The 18676-nt window shown below is 53.3% G+C and overlaps 1 protein-coding gene across 1 annotated transcript; it reads left to right on the top strand.

Annotated features, from left to right (window-relative positions):
- The first annotated feature begins 9501 nt into the window (after positions 1-9501).
- Positions 9502-18076, top strand: LOC118699615 (uncharacterized). The gene is made up of 10 exons (XM_036403714.1): positions 9502-9613; positions 12019-12201; positions 13434-13682; positions 15160-15450; positions 15701-15798; positions 16044-16236; positions 16854-16956; positions 17344-17390; positions 17802-17873; positions 18012-18076. Exons 1-10 carry the CDS (start codon positions 9502-9504, stop codon positions 18074-18076), a joined length of 1413 nt encoding a protein of 470 aa, XP_036259607.1.
- The last annotated feature ends 600 nt before the right edge of the window (positions 18077-18676 follow it).

Genomic DNA, 18676 nt, shown 5'->3' with positions numbered 1-18676 from the left:
TGTGGGAAATAGGAGCTGAGGGCCCAGCAGGGGCCATCACAGGGTGAAAGGAGCCTGGCCAGTTTGAGGAGCCCAGGGTACATGGGAGAAGGTCTCAGCCCCAGCCTGGTGGTGTCCAGTGGCACCCAGGGACAGTGGATGCAGCCGGACTACATTTCCCAGTGCCTGTGTGCTGCTGAGCCCATCAGGGCCGTGCATGTTCCACACCCAGCACCATGGCTGCAGGCTGCAGCAGCCCTCATCCAGATGCCAGCAGGGACTGGCAAGGTCCCTGCTGTGCAGGCACATTGCTGTGCCCCCTTTGCCTCCCTGTCACTTCAGCTGCAAAGCCATTGAGGGGTTGTGTGCAGCATGAAGGCTGCAAATATTTGTAGTGTCATTAATATTCTCCCAGCATAGTCAGCACAGCACCTGGCAGCATTTGCTCGCTGCCTCCTGTTATCTCGTCGATGCTTCTCATGTCTGAGTGCCAGAGCTGTGACATCCATGGAGACAGAATCCACATCCATCCCTGTCTCCTAGTGCTGGACAGTGATTTCAGCTCCCTGCTCTGCTTCTCCTCAAGCAAACACCAGTGCCTGTGCCTGGGGGGCACTGATGCCTGAACCCAGCTGAGTGCGTGCCTGCTGGAAGCCCCATGGGGGCAGTGAAATTGAAAACACTGAGAGCACTGATAAAAGAAAGCCAGCCATCACCTCTGAAAGGAGGGACAGGCAGCTCTGGCTGTGCCTGCACCACGTGTAACCCGGGGTGATGTGACGTGCAGCCACGTGAGCACAACTGCACAGAATCACAGAATGGTTTGTGTTGGAAAAGACCTTAAAGATCATCTTGTTCCAGTCCTTCTGCCATGGGCAGGAACACCTTGCACTAAACCGGGTTGCTCAAAGCTCCATCCAACCTGGCCTTGAATAGTGCCAGGGTTGGAACATCCACAGCTCTGGGCAACCTGTTTCAGTGCCTCACCACCCTCACAGAGAAAATAGTTTTCCTAATATCTAATCTAAACTTACTCTTTTTGAGTTTGAAGGCACTGCCCCTTGTCTATCACTTCACAGTTCCTGATGAAGTCCCTCTCTGATTTCCCTGTAGCCCCCTTTAAGATACTGGAAGGTTGCTCTGAGGTATCCACACAACCTTCTCTTGAACCTTGAGCATCCCCTGCTTTCTCAGCCTGTCTTCATGGGGGAGATGTTCTAGTCCCCTTATTAGCTCCAAAGCCCTTTTCTTGACTTGCTCCAACAGTTCCAAGTCCACATTCTTGCAGTGATTCAGCACTACAGGGACCTTCACAGATCACCAGGAGCCGGTCACTTCTTGCCCGGCAGGGACAGTGCAACCATCTCCAGCATTACCCACCCTGCTCCTGAACCAGCCTGAACGCCTTATCCCACAATACCTGGCCATGCTCCCATCCTTCAACACTGCCCAGCGGATGACAGGGCTTTTCCTTGTCCTCTTGACCTGGACCTAGGAAATGTGGCTCTCAACAGCTCCACGCTCATCTCACAAGGTTGTGTCAGCATTTCTTCAACTCCTGCATCTTGCCAAGCAATTAGTAACACTCCCCAGGGATTTTGCAGCACACCTGAAGGGCTTATGGTTCTGCCAGATGTGAGGCAGGAGCACAGATGCCAAGAACCTGGTCTGGCTGCAGTGCTGGGACAAGCAGGGCCATACTAGAGTGGGCTGGCCTCAGACCAGGTGGTGCCTGTGACCCACAGCACCAGTTACAGGAGAGCACGTGTCCTGGTTTCATCTGGGATAGAGTTCATTTTCTCCCCAGTAGCTGGTTGGGTGCTGTGATTTGGATTCAGTTGAGAATAATGCTGATAACACACTGATGTTCCAGCTGTTGCTCAGCAGTGTTTACCCTAGCTCAAGCACTGCTCAGTTTCCCAGGCTCTGGCAGGGAGCAGGTGTACAAGAAAGCAGGAGAGGGCACGGCCAGGAGAGCTGACCCAAACTGCCCAAAGGGATATTCCATGCCATGGAACACCATGCCCAGGAGTTGCTGATAACTGCTGCGTACCAATAAGTGGGTGGTGAGCAAGTGTTTTGTGCCTCATTTAATTCAGTCTGGTTTTATCCTTCTCCTTTTAATGAAAATTATGATTTTTAATTTCTATTATTATTAATAACAACAACAGCAGCAACAGCAACAACAATATTGTTTAAATTATTAAATTGCTCTTATCTCTACCCACAATTTCCCCCCCCGCCAAATTTTCTCCCCATGGAGAAATGAGTGAGTGAGGATTTGTGTGGTACTGAGTTGCCAGCTGTGGTTAAACTGCGACATCAGGGCAGCCAGAGCTTTCACCCTGGTTCATCACTGCCCTTTGGTCTGTATGGCTTGATGTTGCTGCAGGGAGGAGCTCAGAAGCAGCACAGCAATGCGTAGGGGAAGTCTGGTGAGGGCATGCATAGCTCAGCACAGTGCCTGCCAGAGACCCTACAGAACACACCCACATGCACAATTCACCCCAGAGATCCTGACACTAGCAAACCAGCATCCTGCTGGAAGCATCCTGCTTCCCCTGGCCTCCTTTCCCATCCAGAACTCACAAAAAGAAGACCTTCTGGGGGAAAGCAACACTGGACAGCCATTCCCCCTTGAGCACTGAGCTTCTGCCTGAGAAGGACACATCCCACCCCAGCCCCATCGCCGTGAGTGAGAGAGATGCTCCCAGTCCCTTCTGCTCTCCTGACCCTAGGCAGAGATGGTGAAGCCCTGCTTATTCTCCCTGATGCCTGAGCAAAAGGTGGGTGCTGCAAGGAGCTCCCCACCCTTGAGCCAGTGGTCAGCCAGGCTACAACTCTCTGAGTAACTCTCCCACTGGCCCATGGTCCTGTGATCATCCACACCATGGATTTTTGTTTCCTGACACAGCTACAGCTTGGGCTAAATAGGGCAGGTTAAAGGGAGGTCACTGCTCTGATTATTCACAAGAGAAAATATGGACACAGCCGCCTCCAGGTAGAGAATTTATTTGTGTGCCTGTCCTCCTGTGTCTGTTGCCTTCCCCTTTGGCTTCCCCTCTCTGTGCCAGGGCACAGGGGAGCAGAGTGACCATGCTGTACTCTAGATGCCCATGGGAGCCCTTCAGCTGGAGGTCACCATTGCCAAAGCCACGTGTGGGCAGTGATGATGTGTCCAGGTGTTGGAGGAGCTGGAAAGCAAAGGATCAGTTCCCTTTACACTAGAAAACTGGGAGCTCCCTGTGACTGCAGGCATTTCCTAGCCCTTTCCCATGTCCTTGTGCCCTTTCCAGACAGGGCAGGCTGAGGCATGGCCTCCCAGTGTGGGGGGGGAAGGCAGCTGTGCTGTGTTTGTCATGGAAGCTGCCACTTGGAGCCAATTCAATCACAGCTCTTTATTGCTTCCCCCAGCTGTTGAAAATCTCATTATGTTTAGCGAGCTCCGTGAGCAGCCCTGCCAACCTTCCTTGTGTCCTGTCTTCTTGCGTGAGTCCAGGCACCCTGGCTGCTGAGGAAGGGCATCTGCACACTCCATGGGGCCTGGGATGAAAAACCTGCACCCCAGCATATATAGATGGATCTGGCACGGACAAAGTGTACTGGGATTTTCCATGAAGACAAAGGCAAAGGTAGGGGGTGTGTGTTTTTGTAAGTGGGGACATCTCAACAGCATGAGAGCAAGGGCACGGGGCTACCCACAGACAGCAGCCTTGTACTCCACAGTGGGTCAAAAATGGAGAAAGAGGGTGGGTCCTGCTTGGCTCTCTTAGTGGCAAATGTGAGGCTGATGGTCCCAGGTCACTAGCACGATAAGCAGAGGACAAATAGCAGCAAGTGGGATATGTGCTGGCTCCAGCACAAGGCAGAGCTGAGACAAATGGCACAGGGCTTTGATCTGCTGTGTCCTGCATGCTAGAGCCTGGTTCCATTAATGCCTCTGATTGCCCTGACCTCATTTCTGTCCACCTGTGTCATGGGTGGCTGGTCACCCCACCCTGCGGAGCCCTTGTTCTCTAGTGGCTGATTTCACCAGCCCTGGACTGACTGGTCTCTGGGGGTAATTACAAGAGACACCCGGTGCTGCAGGCTGTGGGTGAGCCAAGTGTGTCACCACCAGCCCAGCACCTGACATGTAAGTGACACCACGAGGCATGGCAGGCCCTTCCTTATGGGTCATTCAGGAGCATCTCTGTGGCTGCCCTGTAGCCTGGATTCTCACAAAATGGGATCATAAAAGGCATTATGCATGTTTCTGCTGGCTGAAGGGCCATAGGGCTCCCCACAGGAGGTTGTGGCACGAGACAGAACCTTCCCTTTTCCCCCATGTCTGCTGTGATGCTGCTGTAGGTCTGCTCAGTATCTTGACCTTGGACTGATCTTGGGCTGGAGCACACGTGGCTTTATGCACATATTTATACAACAAAGGGCAGCTGCTCTCCAAGCTCTGGGCACTGTGCCACCCACACCACTCACAATGACTTACCAGGACACAGTGCCCTCTTCTCCCCACCTGCCCAGCCTCTGTGGAGGATCATTCCACGCCAAGCTTTGGTCAGGGGCTGGGTGCTGGGAAGACAGCAGGCTCCCAGGGCTTCTGCAGGGCCACACTGTGAGGAAAGGAGGGAGAAGTGGCCCAGACAAGACCTTGGCTTTCCAGTATCCCATATGTGAAGGAGGCTGCTTTGGGGAGGTGTAGCATTCTACGGCTGGCACCTGCAAAGCCAGGACATGGACAGGAATCCCAGGACAGGTCAGGCAGGAGCTGTGCCAGCTCAGGGTCCCACTGGCAGCAGTGATGCCTCCTCCAGTGCACCATGGGTGCAGCACCTGTCAGGATGATGGGACTGTGAAGACCATAGAATACCAGATAACACCACCAGATGGGCCACCTTATCCCCTTCACCACACCAGTGGCTTCATTTCACTGGAGAAACCACAGTTTGACTTTTTCTTCCCTTTTTGTATGGTTCCTTTTGCAGTCACATCTCTCAGATACCTGGTTGGCATATATGGTTCCTCAGGATTTGCTTTTCCTTGGAAGCTGTACAGGCTAAGAACTGTAAAATGGGGAAGTCCAAGCCTTTTGTTTAATGGGATAGAAGGAGAGACTCTAGGCTCCACCAAATACTCCATCAGTTCTCCAGGAAAGAGAACTGTGATGGCTGGGGTCAACACATGGAGTGGGGTGTCACATTTAAAAGGGAGCTATGCAGAGAGGCTTGAGTGGTGAAGGAGGTGCAGGGTGAGAGGTTTGTCAAGGTGACAGAGAGCTGCTCGGGCAGCTGAGAGACCACTGGCACAATATGCCACCCATGATGGAGAGCAGATGGTGGGAATAAAGGGTGTATCAAGCACGAGGGCAGAAAAAGCAGATCAGGAACTCTGATCTTGGTGCAGAGAGTCTGTAGGCAGCAGGGTTAGGGGGGGAAGCTAGTCTGACCTGAGATACTGCCCCAAATCTTAAAATTCCCACCTCCTGGGCTTAGCCACGTTCCCTGTCCAAGAACCAGGGTGGGATGCGCTGGAGATGGCTCTGGGGATGGAAACAGGAATGGCTGGGCCAGATGTGGAACTGCTTGGATGCCAGAGCGGGACGCCTCATGTCTGAGCGCATCGTCCTCAAACCAAAATGCAGCATCCCATCCCCCCATTCCCTCCCCACCTCCCCCAGCCTTATTCCACTCTGCTCCCAGCTGTGAACTGCTTATGTCCAATTTTATGTGCTAAAAATACCTTTCTGGCCAGTCAGCAAATGCACAGCCAAATGGGAGATGTTGGCAGGATTTGGGGTGTATTTAGGGTTGGTGTGGGCTGCAGCACCAGACCAGGAGGGCCTGGATGGCCTGGGCAGTGGGCTTGTGGATTTCCAGAGGGATTTTAATCAGGGTGGCAGTGCCAAAGCAGAGTCTTGCCTAGCTTGACTGTGTGCTTCTGGGGAGAAGGCATGTACAAGTGGACTCAGAAAGGTGGGGAGATACTCCCTGTGGAAAGCAGTCAGCAGGTTCTGCTCCCTCCCCGGGAAGAGGTGATGTAGCAGTCATAGCAAAGGGATTATCCAACCCTCAGGGCCTATCCCTGCTCTGCCCAGCACCCAGGAATGCCCTCCTGGGAACCCTGCAACATGCTGGGCTCTCCCCTGTCACAGCTCTGCTCTCAGCACACCTATCTTGGATCAGACCTGGCAGCTCCTCCAGCCTCCATAGGAGCAGAGATGGTAGCCTTGTGTTGGCCTTTGTAGCCTTGGATGAACAGTTGCACAAGAGAGAATTCCTGCCCCTGCCACTGTCCCCAAATGGCTGACAACAAAGGCGCCCCAGTGCCACCCCTCTCTCAGGCCAACAAGGCTCCCTGCAGACCTCCCAGATATTTTACTGGGTCCAAGGCAGACCATGATAAGTGACCATGACCAGGCTCACCTGTCAGGATCAGGGCTGATCCCTCTGCCCCCCAGCACTGTTGGGGCTCCCCTTACCCTCCTGCTTCCCATAGGTCTGGGGTTCTGCTCTCAGCTCTGCAGATGAGCTGTAGGGGTTTAAGATGTCTGTGTTCTATCCTCATTTTGGGAAAGGGGCTGGACAGTTCCTAATTTCAGGGTGGCATGGAGCATGGGCCATTGTCTTGATAGCACTGCAAGATCCCTGTGAAGGAGGTTTGGGTCTGGTGGGGTTGGGAAAGTGTTGTCTTATATATTACAACAGTTCTATTATCATTATAGTGCAAGGATTCCATAGTACCAGAATTTCATACCTCCTCAATCTTTCTCACAGACAGCTCCTCTAAGAGCTGACTGTTCTTGGTCCTTGCAGCAGCCATCTGACTCCAATTCCCACCAATCCACTCTTTTATACCTCTTGTTCTTATTTGCTACAGGTGTTGCCTGTTATCATCTGGCCTGCTCCTAGTCTTTAGTAATTGGTTTCAGCTGCAGCTCGTTGGGGGATAAGATTACATTCTACATTACCTTCATTTACCCATACTGTGTCCCCCTACAGGAAAGTTGCTGGAGGGGTGAGGAAGAACCCACAGTGGGGTTCAGTACTGGGTTCTGGCTGGATCCTGTAGGCATTTTCCAGTTCTCCCTGCCAGAACATGCTCTAGGTTCTGGCAGCACAGGCTGCAGCCCTGACTGAGGCAGACTCTGTGTCCTGGTGAGGGACCAGCACCACGTGGGGACCCAGACCAGGTCACACAGGGTCATGTGCTTGTGCTGTGCAGGGAACAGAGCCCTTCCTGGCTTTCCCATGGATGGATCTGACTGGGCTACCCTCCTCAGGCCTGAGCCTGACCCAGCAGCTTTGGGTTGACATCCCAGCCTGGCTGTAGCCCAGCCCATCACCTGACCATCATCTGACACCACCATCTATAGGTACAACCCACAGTGGGCTCCCTTGGGACAGGTGTGAGCTCGGGAGGACAGTAAGACCCTAACATAGTGCTGCTGTTTGTGAGTTCTGACACAGTAATAGACTTTAGTATAGGGGAACATGGTGGCTGTGTTAGCAGTGCTTCCACGAAGCCTGATTCTCAAAAGCCACAGCTACTTCTCCTTTTCTTTGTGGTTTTGTGGATGGTTTTGAGCCTCCAGTGCTCTTCTCTATCTGAAGTAAATCTGATTGTAAATTTCAGGTGATTTGGGTTTTTCTCTCTTCAGTCTGAAAGTTTGAGTCCTGGTAGTTCTTTGACAACCAAATGGACCTTCATGAAACAGCCCATCAATCACATTTGCAATGATATTGAATTCAATGCATATGGCTGAGTGTGCTGGCTATCAGAATTTCTTCAGCATTTTTCTAATGGATGCTATACACAAAGAAAAGAGCAAATCTCAAAACAATGATAAATTTCTAAGGAGGGACAGGCCAAACACAGATTTCCAGGCCTCAGGACAGGGGAAAAGAAATAATTTCATTGGGGTAATAGGAAGCCTGTTGTACCACTTATGAATTTTTGAAGCTTGGTTGTTTAATTCCATTGGTTCTGCTTCTTTCACATACCAAAGAGAGTCAGTGAGGGTGTCGGTGTCTAACTCTGTGATTTTATCAGGACAAGACCAGTGAGTGCTGGCTGTGGCCATTCTCCTGCACAGGAATAAGAAAAACCTGGTTCCCAAAGGACAGGGATCTACCAAGGAAACAAGAAGGATGTAACTCAGTACTGCTGAAAGCTTTCTGGAAGACTTCACCCATTAACCTCACAACAGCTGCATGTGACACAGCTGGACTTGATGCAATGATGTTCCCAAATGGATCTTAGGAGACATCTAGTTTACAGAAAGCCCTCAGTGTTGCTGGCTTACTGGGATATTGCAGATAGATATACCAAGCACTGTCCTGAGGATGGTGGTTCCTGGGAAAGGATCTGCCAGGGAACTCGGCCAACGAGTTCCTGCTGAGTGGTGAAAAACACCCTGGGTGACAGCACCCATTCCTGGAACACTGAGGGTTGCACTGTAGGGCAAGTGTGCTTGTCTATCTAGGAAAACACACAGAGAGAGACTGTAAAGCACAGAGTTGAAAGAGGAATGGTCCAGGAGAGCTGCAATGGCACAGGGAGTCAGGACTCATGGAAGCTTGAAGTTGTTCAAGAGTTTGTGAGCTGAAAAGGGGCTCAGAGAAGAGCTTGGTGGTGACCTCTGCAGGAACAGGAGACTTGAGGGGGGTGAGTGTGCCTCAAATGAAGAGCATTTAGGGAATTCTTTCCCATAGCCAAGGACCCTACCTGACCTCAACAGTAACAGGAACAAGACACCTCCATCCATCTCCAAAGAGACCCTTTTATCCCCACATCGTCCACACTATCCTTGTCGAGTGCTTCCTATCCTAAAAGGCACTGACAAAGAGTAGCTCAGAGCAGGAAAGGTTTGGAGAAGAAAGGAAAAGAGAACACTTCCAGGTTCAGGAACTTGTCTGACCTGGAAACACTACTGATGGGATTCAACAGCAAGAATTTTGCCGCTGGATCAGTTCAAGATAATAGGAAGAGAGATTTTTGAAAGTATTTAAAAGATAGGTAGATATGGTACTTAGAAACGTATTTTAGTGGTGGGCTTATTGTTCTGGCTTAATGGTTAGACTTGATCATCATAGAAGTGTTTTCTGACATAAATCATTCCAGGATTTGAAAGAGAAAGTGATGATGTGGCCTAGGGTGGCATTGGGCACATGAATCAGGGATGTGTTCCTCAACATCCTCCACTAGATCTGGAAGGAGAGAGACAGACCTGAGAAGGTTTTGGAGGTGCTTGTTTTGGAGCAGGGGTATGGGAGCCTGAGGTAGCCAGGAAAGAGGCTGGACTAAGACACCTGGGAGACTGCATGAAGCCTGTACCCACTGTCTGTGGGAGGATGTGTGAGAATCAACACTGAGGCTGATGGGACGCTCTCATTCCAAAGAGGAAGCCTCTTGCACCACATGTGACTCCCCTGTGGGGCTGTCTCACTTCTGTGTGAGCGCTTCTCCTGCGCAGACACCTTTCCTGAGTGGCCCTCGCCGAGTCCTGCCCGGGGACTTCATGCCAGCATGGCCCTGCCAGAGCTGGCCCTGACATTCTTCCTGGCCCTTGCTCCTCTGCTGCTGGCACAGGGACAGATGCACCATGGCCCTGTGACTCCGTGGGAACGTCAGGAAGCAGGTAAGAGCGGATTGTGCCTCTCTCTTACGGAAATGGTTTTGCTGCTCCTCTACCTGCGTATTTGCTACACGGCCTTACCCTGCTCAGCCCATAGCTGAGGCTGTGGGAGGGCTGGAGCTGGTGTCTGCATATGCCTGAGACACTCAGGCATCCCTCATGTTGTGGGGGGACAAAGCTCTATTTGGGATGGAGGGCAGCAAGCCTCGGTGTGCTGGGAATCGTCCATGAGCGTGGGACTGGCAGTGTCCCTCTAGGAAGTGGGTAGTGTTGCTGGGAGCAGGAGGTGGCCGGGTCTTGTTATGCAGCAGACAGATGAATCCGCAGCAATCAGAGCATTGATGGCCTTTCTGGGCAGCTCAAGCAGCACCCCTGTCACAGGTGATGATGGTGTTCATCAAAGGTGTGACCTGTGAGCTCTGTTAGCTGGGATGCCTGCTCTCTCCCATAGTCCCTGGGGTGCAGGGAGCTGTAGTTTGATGGGATTGTTCACATCAAGAGGCTTGTTCTGCTCTTTCTACATGCCAGCAGGGTTAGGGGCAGCTCCTGGGTCTCTGCTAGGTTCTTCCTACAAAGAATGTGGGCTTTCCTGTGGTGATTATATGCAGTGCCCTGTGCTTGCTGGTACCTGTTGAGGTCCCCATGGGGCACAGCATGGCTAGGGGACCTGAGCTGTGAGTATGCTCTCTGTAGGGAAATGGGAGCAGAAGTGGCTAGCCAAATCAACAGATGGGTTGTGAGTCATGCTGCCTATCACTGGTGTGGCTCAAGGATGCTGCCCTTCCAGCAGTGGGCAGCTCTCAGCAGGGCAGGATGGAACCTTTCTCTCCTAGTCTGTACTCATGTCTGAGACTGACCCAAAAGGATCCTGGATGTCACCCTCGGGCAGGGTGTGTGTTACTTCAGGGTGTTTAATGGCAGGAGGGGGGAAGGTGTGTGAAGGGGATGCCTGACGAGGCTGGAACCAAGTCAAGGTTTTGTGTCTGTCAGGTAGTTTTGTCTCAGTGAGGTGTGTTCCCTGAGGGCACCGGGAGAGACACTGTTGAGGGGGAAGGAGTTTCATGTATGCACTATGTGGTCTAAAGGGATGGGGCTGGTGACCACTGTCCTTTGGGGTGGAGAGCTGGGAAGAGTGTTGCCATGATGGCGTGGAGATCTGCTGCCAGAAAAGGGAAGTGGTGAGTGCTGGTGGGAAGTGGGCAGCTGTAGCTCAAGAGAGGTGTTTTATCCTCCTTTAGGGAAGGCCAGCTCCATGCCCACTGCCTCCTCATGGACTTGTTTTGCACTGGGTGAGCAAGTCTAGGTGACATGTCTGCCAGGGCAGGACAAGGCAGACTCATTTTGGGTGAAGTGCAGAGGCTAGGCTCAGCTCATTGAGCAGGGTGTGAGCTTTGTGGTCACTGGTGTGAACTTCGGTGGTCTGAGGGGCAGACTCTAGTTGAAAGCTTCTTTCACCCTGTGCAGAAAAAGCTGATTAGCACACAGAGTCAAGGGATTTGATTTATTTACAGTTCTGCACAGAAAAGATTTGCTAGGTGGCAAATCTTTGTGCTAGGTGGCAAATCCACACAGCCAGCACACCGAGACAGACAAAAGCAGGTATACTGACAGAGACACAATCTTACTGAAGTCACTGCTTGCTTGCGTTACTATGACTCATCCTTTCCCCTCTTCACTGTAAAAGCACAGCGTTCCAAGAAATCATGGTACATGCTAGGAGAGTGGTGGTCTTTTTGAGAGAAGGAGGCAAATGAGCTGAGAACGTGGGATTTTTACTACAATTAAGAACAAGGATTCATCACTAGGGCGATGAATAATGTGACAAAACTCGTCAAAACAGGGTGTTTTCTAGCTCATGGGTAAACATCCTGGATGAGAAGGGTGTTATTTTTTTGTTTTGTTTTTGCTCTTTCAAGGACTTAGATGATTGATTTTCTGCCTGCCTCATTCCTGTAGTTACTGCTCCCACTGCAGAATTGCTTGGTTCTTTCTCTTGTTATCTGCAAACTTCACTCCTATTACTCACCATTGCTGCTGGCAGTCACTTCATGGGACCAAGCTGTGGAATCTGGAATGGCAGCAGAGACTGCCTGGGCCTGGTGCACTCCCACAGCCCCTGGATTTGTGGGAGAGAGCAGCGTCCCCCAGGCTGCTGGACCCCTCTGGCTGGGGTTTCTCCTCAGCAGCAGGTGGGCAGGATAACCCTGTGGATAACCCTCCTGCACTGCCCTGAGGGTGTGGGGAGGGATAAAGCATCTGGGGGATGGGGCTCATCCTGGGAGGTGCCATCTCTGCCACCCCTCTGAAGAGAGAGGGATTGGCACCCCTCTGCATGGAACTCCCTCATCCTCATGGATGCTGCTGGAGCCCAGTGACCTCAGGCTCTGACTCCTGGCCTTTGCACACAGGAAAATGCAAAATTCCCTCCAACTGGGACCCCAAACTGCGGTTTACTCCGAGGAAGAGCTACTATGCCTTGTACGAAGTGGTGCAGCTCAGCTGTGTTGGGAAGTTTGTGCCGTCTGTCCCACAGATTGAATGCATTTCCAGAGGGGCCCAGATCCTGTGGAATGAGATTCCCACCTGCAAGGGTAAGCACAGCCCTGCACCACCCTTGCCCAGGGCCCTGAGCTGCTGGCAGACCCTCTGTGACTGGGTTGTGTAGATGACAGTGCAGGAATGGCAGACCCGGATGCCTTGGCTTTCCCCATGTCCTGGCACTGACAAGGCTCTTTTTGTCTCAGCACCTTGCTGTAGGCACCTGCTGGGCTCTGTGCTCCTGTGGAGAGGAATCCTTCCCAGCCATCATCTCCTGCCTCAGCATGAAGTAGGAATAGCTGCAGGGGGTTCTGCTTTTCCCCTGGAAAGCTTCTCTAGGGTTTGGGATGTTTCTGGTGTGGGAGGCTGTTACTGCAGCATGGCTCACCTGCACATGAGGGAGACAAGAAAATGGGGGCTCAAACACTCCATGGAGGGGCTAGAATCCAAGGGAGGCTTGTGAGTCCTGGGGATGGGGTGATGAGGAGCCCTGTGTGCTTGGAGAGTGCCTGGGCACATGACACTCGTATGTGTCGGGGTGAATAGTCAGAGTCATAAGAGACCTGTCCCAAGCCTCCGCTCATAACCTCCCAAAAGTACTCCTCACCCAATTTTACCTCTGACAGAAATATGCCAAAGGCCTGCTTGGTGGGACCCCAGACTCCAGCTGGCACCAGCCCGTGACAGTTACACAGAGAATGAAGAAGTGGCTCTGAGCTGCAACAATGGTTTCCAGCCGTCCTTCACCCATGTCAAATGTGCAAGCAGGGTTCAGCCATTGAATTATTCTGTATCTCTGAAGGAAGACATGTGGCTGGGGAGAAACCAAAGTGGTGTGTGGATTCATGTTCAGGGGAACATTGTGTGCATTGGTAAGCAGGGTGTCAGGAAGTGCTTCCTACCAAACTCTTGGTCAATTTCTGCCCCGTTCATCCATCTCTGAGCTTCCATCATCACTGTGGCCAGGAATGCAATTCTGATGCCATATCGGGGCCGCTTGGATCTCAGGCACTGGATACCTGAGACCATTCCCCTAGTGAATTCTGGCACATCCTTGTCCACCACCTGCCTGGACAGGCCCCAGCCCCAGCTGACACTCACCCACAAGGAAAGCCCCATCCCAACCAGCCTTGCCAAGGGGTCCCATCATAGCAGATGGATGTGCCACCTTCCCTCTCCTTTCGTTGGCTAGGGGGACTGCTGGGGATTGCTGAGGCCCCACCACATACCCTGCTCCTCCTTGGAACCTCCCAGCCCAACTAACATGCACTTTCACCTCTGCCAGAAACATGCCAAAAACCCCACTGGGACTCCAGACTCCGGCTGGCACCAGACCAGGAGAGTTACAGGAAGAATGAAGAAGTGATTCTGAGCTGTCCCAAGGGTTTCCAGCCACCCTTCACCCGTGTCAAATGTACAGGAAAAGTTCTGTCTGTTATCAATGGAAAACCTATACACAGAGAAGCTTGGACAGGAAAGGACAGCGGAGGCAATGTGATCAACATTCAGCCCAGGTTCAGGGTACAGTGCCTTGGTAAGGAGGCATCAGGAGCATTCCTGACTGCCCTGCTCTGCCCTCCCTGAGCAGGGAAGACAGCCTGTGGGGGCACAGGAAGCTTCTGGCTCTGTGCTGCCTGGGGAAATGGCTGCTGAAGACAGGTGCTGCTGAAGACAGTGTTGAAGCAGCTCCTGAGTCTGTTCTGTGTCGCCCTGGGGTCCAGGGGTGCCCTGGTGGGGAGATGGCTGATGCTAACTTTAGTCCCTGAGGGTCCTGTCAGGAGGGAGTTTTGGTACAAAGGTTTCCATCTTGATACCAAAGTAGCCATTTTGGCAGTAAGCAGCACTGCCCAAGGCACAGGAGGTCAGGGACCATGCAGGGCTTCAGGCTGTGCTCACAGGGGGCTGGGTGGTGTGTGGGAGACACAGGTCTCCCTAAGGGCTTCTGGCAAGAGCATGTGCTAAAAAGTCAGGGCAACAGTGCTGTAGGTCTGACAGGTGTTTGTGGCACAGGGGACAAGGGTAAAGGCATGTCCCCCTCCTTGTGTGTTGGTTCCCCCTCCCTGTCCCTGCTGCATGCTGTCACTGCAGAGCCAGCTTTGGTCTCAGACTTTATGCCTTCTCAGGAGGAATCAAGGTGTTGACATCCTGCCTGAGGGACAAACAGAGCACCAGAGTCTCTGGGCAGGCTTTGTGCACAGTACAGACCCCTCATGGTTTCCCCTCAGTCCCTGACTCCAGCTCCTCCTAGCCCTGCCTGGGAGACCTGGGGGGAGAAGTTTGGAGTCCTTCTTGTCCTCATCCTCTTTCCAAGAATTGATGTGGAAGGGCTGCTCTGTGCAGTGGCTTGGAGCTCACCTCTTGCTCTGATGGGCCAGAGAAGAGGATGCCCTGCTCCATGCCCTGCAGAGCAACACTGCTCAGCTAACACCTTCCCATCCTGTTGGTGCAGAGAAATGCCAGAAGCCCCAGTGGGACTCCAGGATTATCTTTGACCAAGAACAGGGGATCTTCAACCCAAATGAAGTGGTGAAGATACGGTGTCCTGAGGGATACTGGCCTCCACCCATGGAGATCAAATGTGTGGCATTGAAGCCAAGGGACGGTTCCATGATTCCTTGTAGTGGCTGGATAGTGAGGAATAGCACAGACATCTGGCACCCTGTGGAAGGGAACTTGACCTGTGTGGGTAAGTGAGCAAACCAGACACTCTCCCAGTGCTCTCAGTCTGTGCTCCCCAGGCATGGAGAGCAATTCTGCACGTGTGGCAGTGTCAGTGCCCTGTGCTCGGGGTGGTCAGGGCATGGCACAGAAATCCAGAGAAAATTCTGGACGCATCCCAGGTTTATGTCTGTGCTGTTGGCAACTCTGGCTTGTGTAGTCTGGGAGAAGGCAGAATGCCCTTGCCTACCCTGTGCTGGGGACAGGCTAGTGAGGGAATGGTGGCGTTGATGGAGTTTGATGTCAAGGCTTGGAGGGGAAGGGAGGGAGTGATCCTCTTGGAATATTCACAGATGTCCTCCAGGTTGTCCCTGAGACCCTAGAGGTTTCCAGCACCAGCATCAAACTGAACTGGACCTGCAGGTTCCCTCGTATGTGCCAGAATATTCGGGCCAGGTGCCAGCTGGAGCAGCATTCCTCCTCAAATTGTGAGGCTGAGGAGGTGAAGGTAGAGGAGATACTGCAAGGCTGGGAGGGAACTTTCACCTGCTCCCCTCTGCAGCCCTTCACTGTCTACAGTGTCACCATCTCCCTGCTGCCTAGCACAATCCTGTACACACGGCTCATCACGACAAAGGAAATGGGTATGTTTACATGAAATGTCAGGATGCCCTTCACCCTGAAGCTCAACCAGAGCATCTGCCCCCTGCTGTGATGGTCCTGGGATCAGAGCTGCTTGCAGCCTGTGGGGATCTGGGGGAGGTGCTGTGCAGGGCCCTATAGCAGGGCCTTCCCCCTCCTCACCACACCATTTTGGCTGCAGAGGCACAAGCAGCCTTTGTGGGGGGCAAGTAATTGCTATCCAGGTATGATCCTCTTCTCCTGTGCTTCCAGTGCCAGACAAGCCAGAGAAGCTGGAGGTAGATTCCAAAACGGGGTCCCTCACGTGGAAGGCGCTGCCCTCCTGCAAAGGGAAGATAATTGGATACCAGGTACCAGGAGTCCATGGAGTGCCCCTGGTGCCCCTCACCTTGCCTGGAGCTCTGTGTAGGCAGCCTGAGGAGAGCTGGGAACCCTCCTTTGCCAGGGCCCACAGGCTGTACCCTGCTGGTGTTCCTGGTAGGGCCAGCTCCCCTCTTGTGCCCAGCCAGCAGCAGCAGCTCCTCTCCACAGAGCTGCCCAGTGCAGAAGCAGGATGTTGGTGCTACTGTCTAGCAGCTCCCTGTCCTTCCTCCAGCTGAACATCACCACCATGAGAGCAGAGGACGGCAGCTTTGTTGAATTCAGCCAGGTGTTGGTGAACCAGTCTGTCTCTGAGTATGTGCCACCTCATCAGATAGCTGGCAACAAATACCTGGTGACAGTGCAGGGCCTGACGGTCGCTGGGGCTGGGCCTGCATCACAACTGGAATTCCAAACCTACGTCCTGGGTAATGGTTGTTCTGCCCTATGTCTGGTTGGGGTGGCCTCTCAGGGGGGGAGTGCTGAGTCTGGAGCAGCTTCCAGAGCTGTGTGTGCACCCACCCTGTCCCAGCTCAGACAGGGGCAGGGAGTGTGGGCACCAACTGGCTCAGCAGTGGGAATGAAGCTGGGGGAGCCCTTCCTTGAGGGCCTTCACTGGCAGGTCTGCAGAGGGCCTGCACCATTTTAGCCACTCTTTGTGCCTTTGATACCAGACCTGCCCCCTCTACTCTTCCACTGAAGAAGGTGACACCCATCCCTGCATTTGGGTGCACAGGTGGGCTCAAGGCCAGAGAGCACTAGGGCTGCTGAGCCTGGGTCTGTGTCCTCCTGCTGTGTGCAGGATGGCAGAGCAGGCTGCCAGACTCTCCTGCTGGGGCCATGGGACAAGGCCTGGTGCTCCAGAGTCTCCCTCTGCCCTGCCCAAGCAGATGTGCAGGCAGGGGAAGGCTTGCTGCCTGTCCCTGCAGCAGCCAGGGCAGCAGGGTCTGTTCTACATGTGCAGACATCCAGCAGCAAGGCTGGGGCCACTACTGGTGCACGGCCCTGGCTGTGGCACCCACTGCTCTCTGTGTGTCAGTTTCAGGGCAGCCTATGGGCCCTTGGCCTGGGTCAGCAGTCACTGTGGTGGTGGTGGTGCTGCTGTTGATCCCCTTGTCTGCTGGGATCATCTGGTTCGTGCTGTTCAGGTGAGTTGCAGGAGATTTGGAGTCTCGGTTCTGTCTCAGGCCATGCTGTGCTGTGGGGTGGGTGGGGATAGAGAGGTTCCGCAGCTGTTCCCACCCTTCTCTGGGTGCAGAGGGTACAGCTGGCTGGTCCTAACACAGATTTGCTCTAGGGCTCCTAGGGGGGACTCTAAGTGTTTTCAGGGCTGGGAAGGGGCCGTGTATGCTGAGAGACCATGTCCCCTTATTGCTGGTGCAGCCACCACTGCTGTCCCCTGGGATGTAGGTGGGCGATGACTGCCAAGGCAGAGGGAGGGTGTGCAGAACCCTCCGTGCCACTGCTGCTGGGTTCAGCAGGGTCTGGCCCAGGTCAGTCTCTCCCTGACTCAGGACTGCCCTTTTTCTTCCCAGAAAAAAGAAGGCCTTGCCCAGCAAAGCCGAGGAGGATCAGTACACAGGTAGGATCCCCAGCAGAGAGGGGACTGTAGGGCTGGAGCTGCGAGGGGAGCAGGTGTATTTCAGGAGAGCCCAGTGGCATTCTGAGGTAGCTCCAGGCAGCCCAGCTGGCTTTGGCTGACCTATCACACCAACATGTCCCACATCTATTCCCAGCTGAGACCCTGCTCAGTAGCCTTTTCCAGCAGCTCCTGGCTGGGGTGTCCCTGAGGTGGCACTGAGGGTTGGGAACCACTCTTCCTTCTCACTCTCTCTGGGGTAGGCAGCAGCTCTTCCCAGCCCTGCTGTCTGGATGCTGTGCATCCCAGGATGATCTGCTGCCCTTGGTGATGCTGCCTGCCTGAGGCTGCCCTGCTCCTTCTCTCACAGCCCCCAGGTCCCTCAGGCTGTTTCTGTCCTCTTGTCCTCCCCAGAGCTCCAGCCCTATGAGAATGTACAGGAGGATAATTACTGTGTGATCGAGACTTTTCCTGAGAAGGATGCAGGTAGGAAATGGGTTGTCCTGCCTGTGACCCCACATGGCCCAGAGAGAGCAGGGACTGCCAGCTCTGATGGTGTCTGAGCTCCTCATGTTGCCAAGGGCATGCAGCAGCCTCTGCCCTAGGTTCTCTTGTTCTCCTCAGGTAAGTGTGACCAGGCTGGAGAGCCATTTCCCCCGCCCCTGCCTGTTCACGAGAGTCAGCAGTGAGGAAGAAGAGCAGCTGGAGTGGACATCTGAGGCACTTCCCTTCTCAAGGCTTGGTCCTCCACCACCGGAAGCATGACAATGAATTATCTCATGAGTTATTGCTTTCCCCCAAAATTTTCTTCTTCATCAAGCTCCAGAATCCTCTGCCACACCACAGGAGCAGCTTAAGGCATGGGTTGACTTCCTTGTGACAGCAAGGATATGTCCCGGTAGTTCTCCAGTGCTCTGGCATAGCCATGTCCCCAGCATCTGGATGCCTGCAAATGTTCCCTGGGAATGGAGGAGCTCACAACTCCTCTTTCCAACCTGTGTCCCTGTATCCATCTAGACCCTGTCCTCTGCTTGAGTTTGGCCTAGTTGTGCTGCCGTGGCCACTGTGCTGCTGTGTCTGAAAAAACCAATAAATTTTTCTGGTTTGCAGAGGCTGCCTGGCCCACAAAAGCTCCCACCTTGTCATGGGTCCTCCTTGTTTTGTATGTGAAAGCCTTGACCCCATGAATCTTCATGGAGGAGCTTGGAGTAGGCTTTTCCAGCCCCTGGCAGCACCAAGGAAGCACACCTGAGGTGCTGCATGTTCCCAGTGCAATGCTTTGGGTGACT

The sequence above is a fragment of the Molothrus ater genome, chromosome Z, assembly GCF_012460135.2.
Source record: "Molothrus ater isolate BHLD 08-10-18 breed brown headed cowbird chromosome Z, BPBGC_Mater_1.1, whole genome shotgun sequence".
Classification (NCBI taxonomy): Eukaryota; Metazoa; Chordata; class Aves; order Passeriformes; family Icteridae; genus Molothrus; species Molothrus ater.
This window is presented reverse-complemented; position numbering and strand designations above follow the sequence as displayed.

What these genes read in the sequence shown, in the direction of transcription:
- LOC118699615 (XM_036403714.1), top strand. Translation starts at nt 9,502, where the DNA reads ATGGCCCTGCCAGAGCTGGCCCTGACATTCTTCCTGGCCCTTGCTCCT. An exon ending in ATTCCAAACCTACGTCCTGG is followed by an intron (nt 16,237 to 16,853) that starts GTAATGGTTGTT and finishes TGTCAGTTTCAG; the next exon opens with GGCAGCCTATGGGCCCTTGG. An exon ending in ATCTGGTTCGTGCTGTTCAG is followed by an intron (nt 16,957 to 17,343) that starts GTGAGTTGCAGG and finishes TTTTCTTCCCAG; the next exon opens with AAAAAAGAAGGCCTTGCCCA.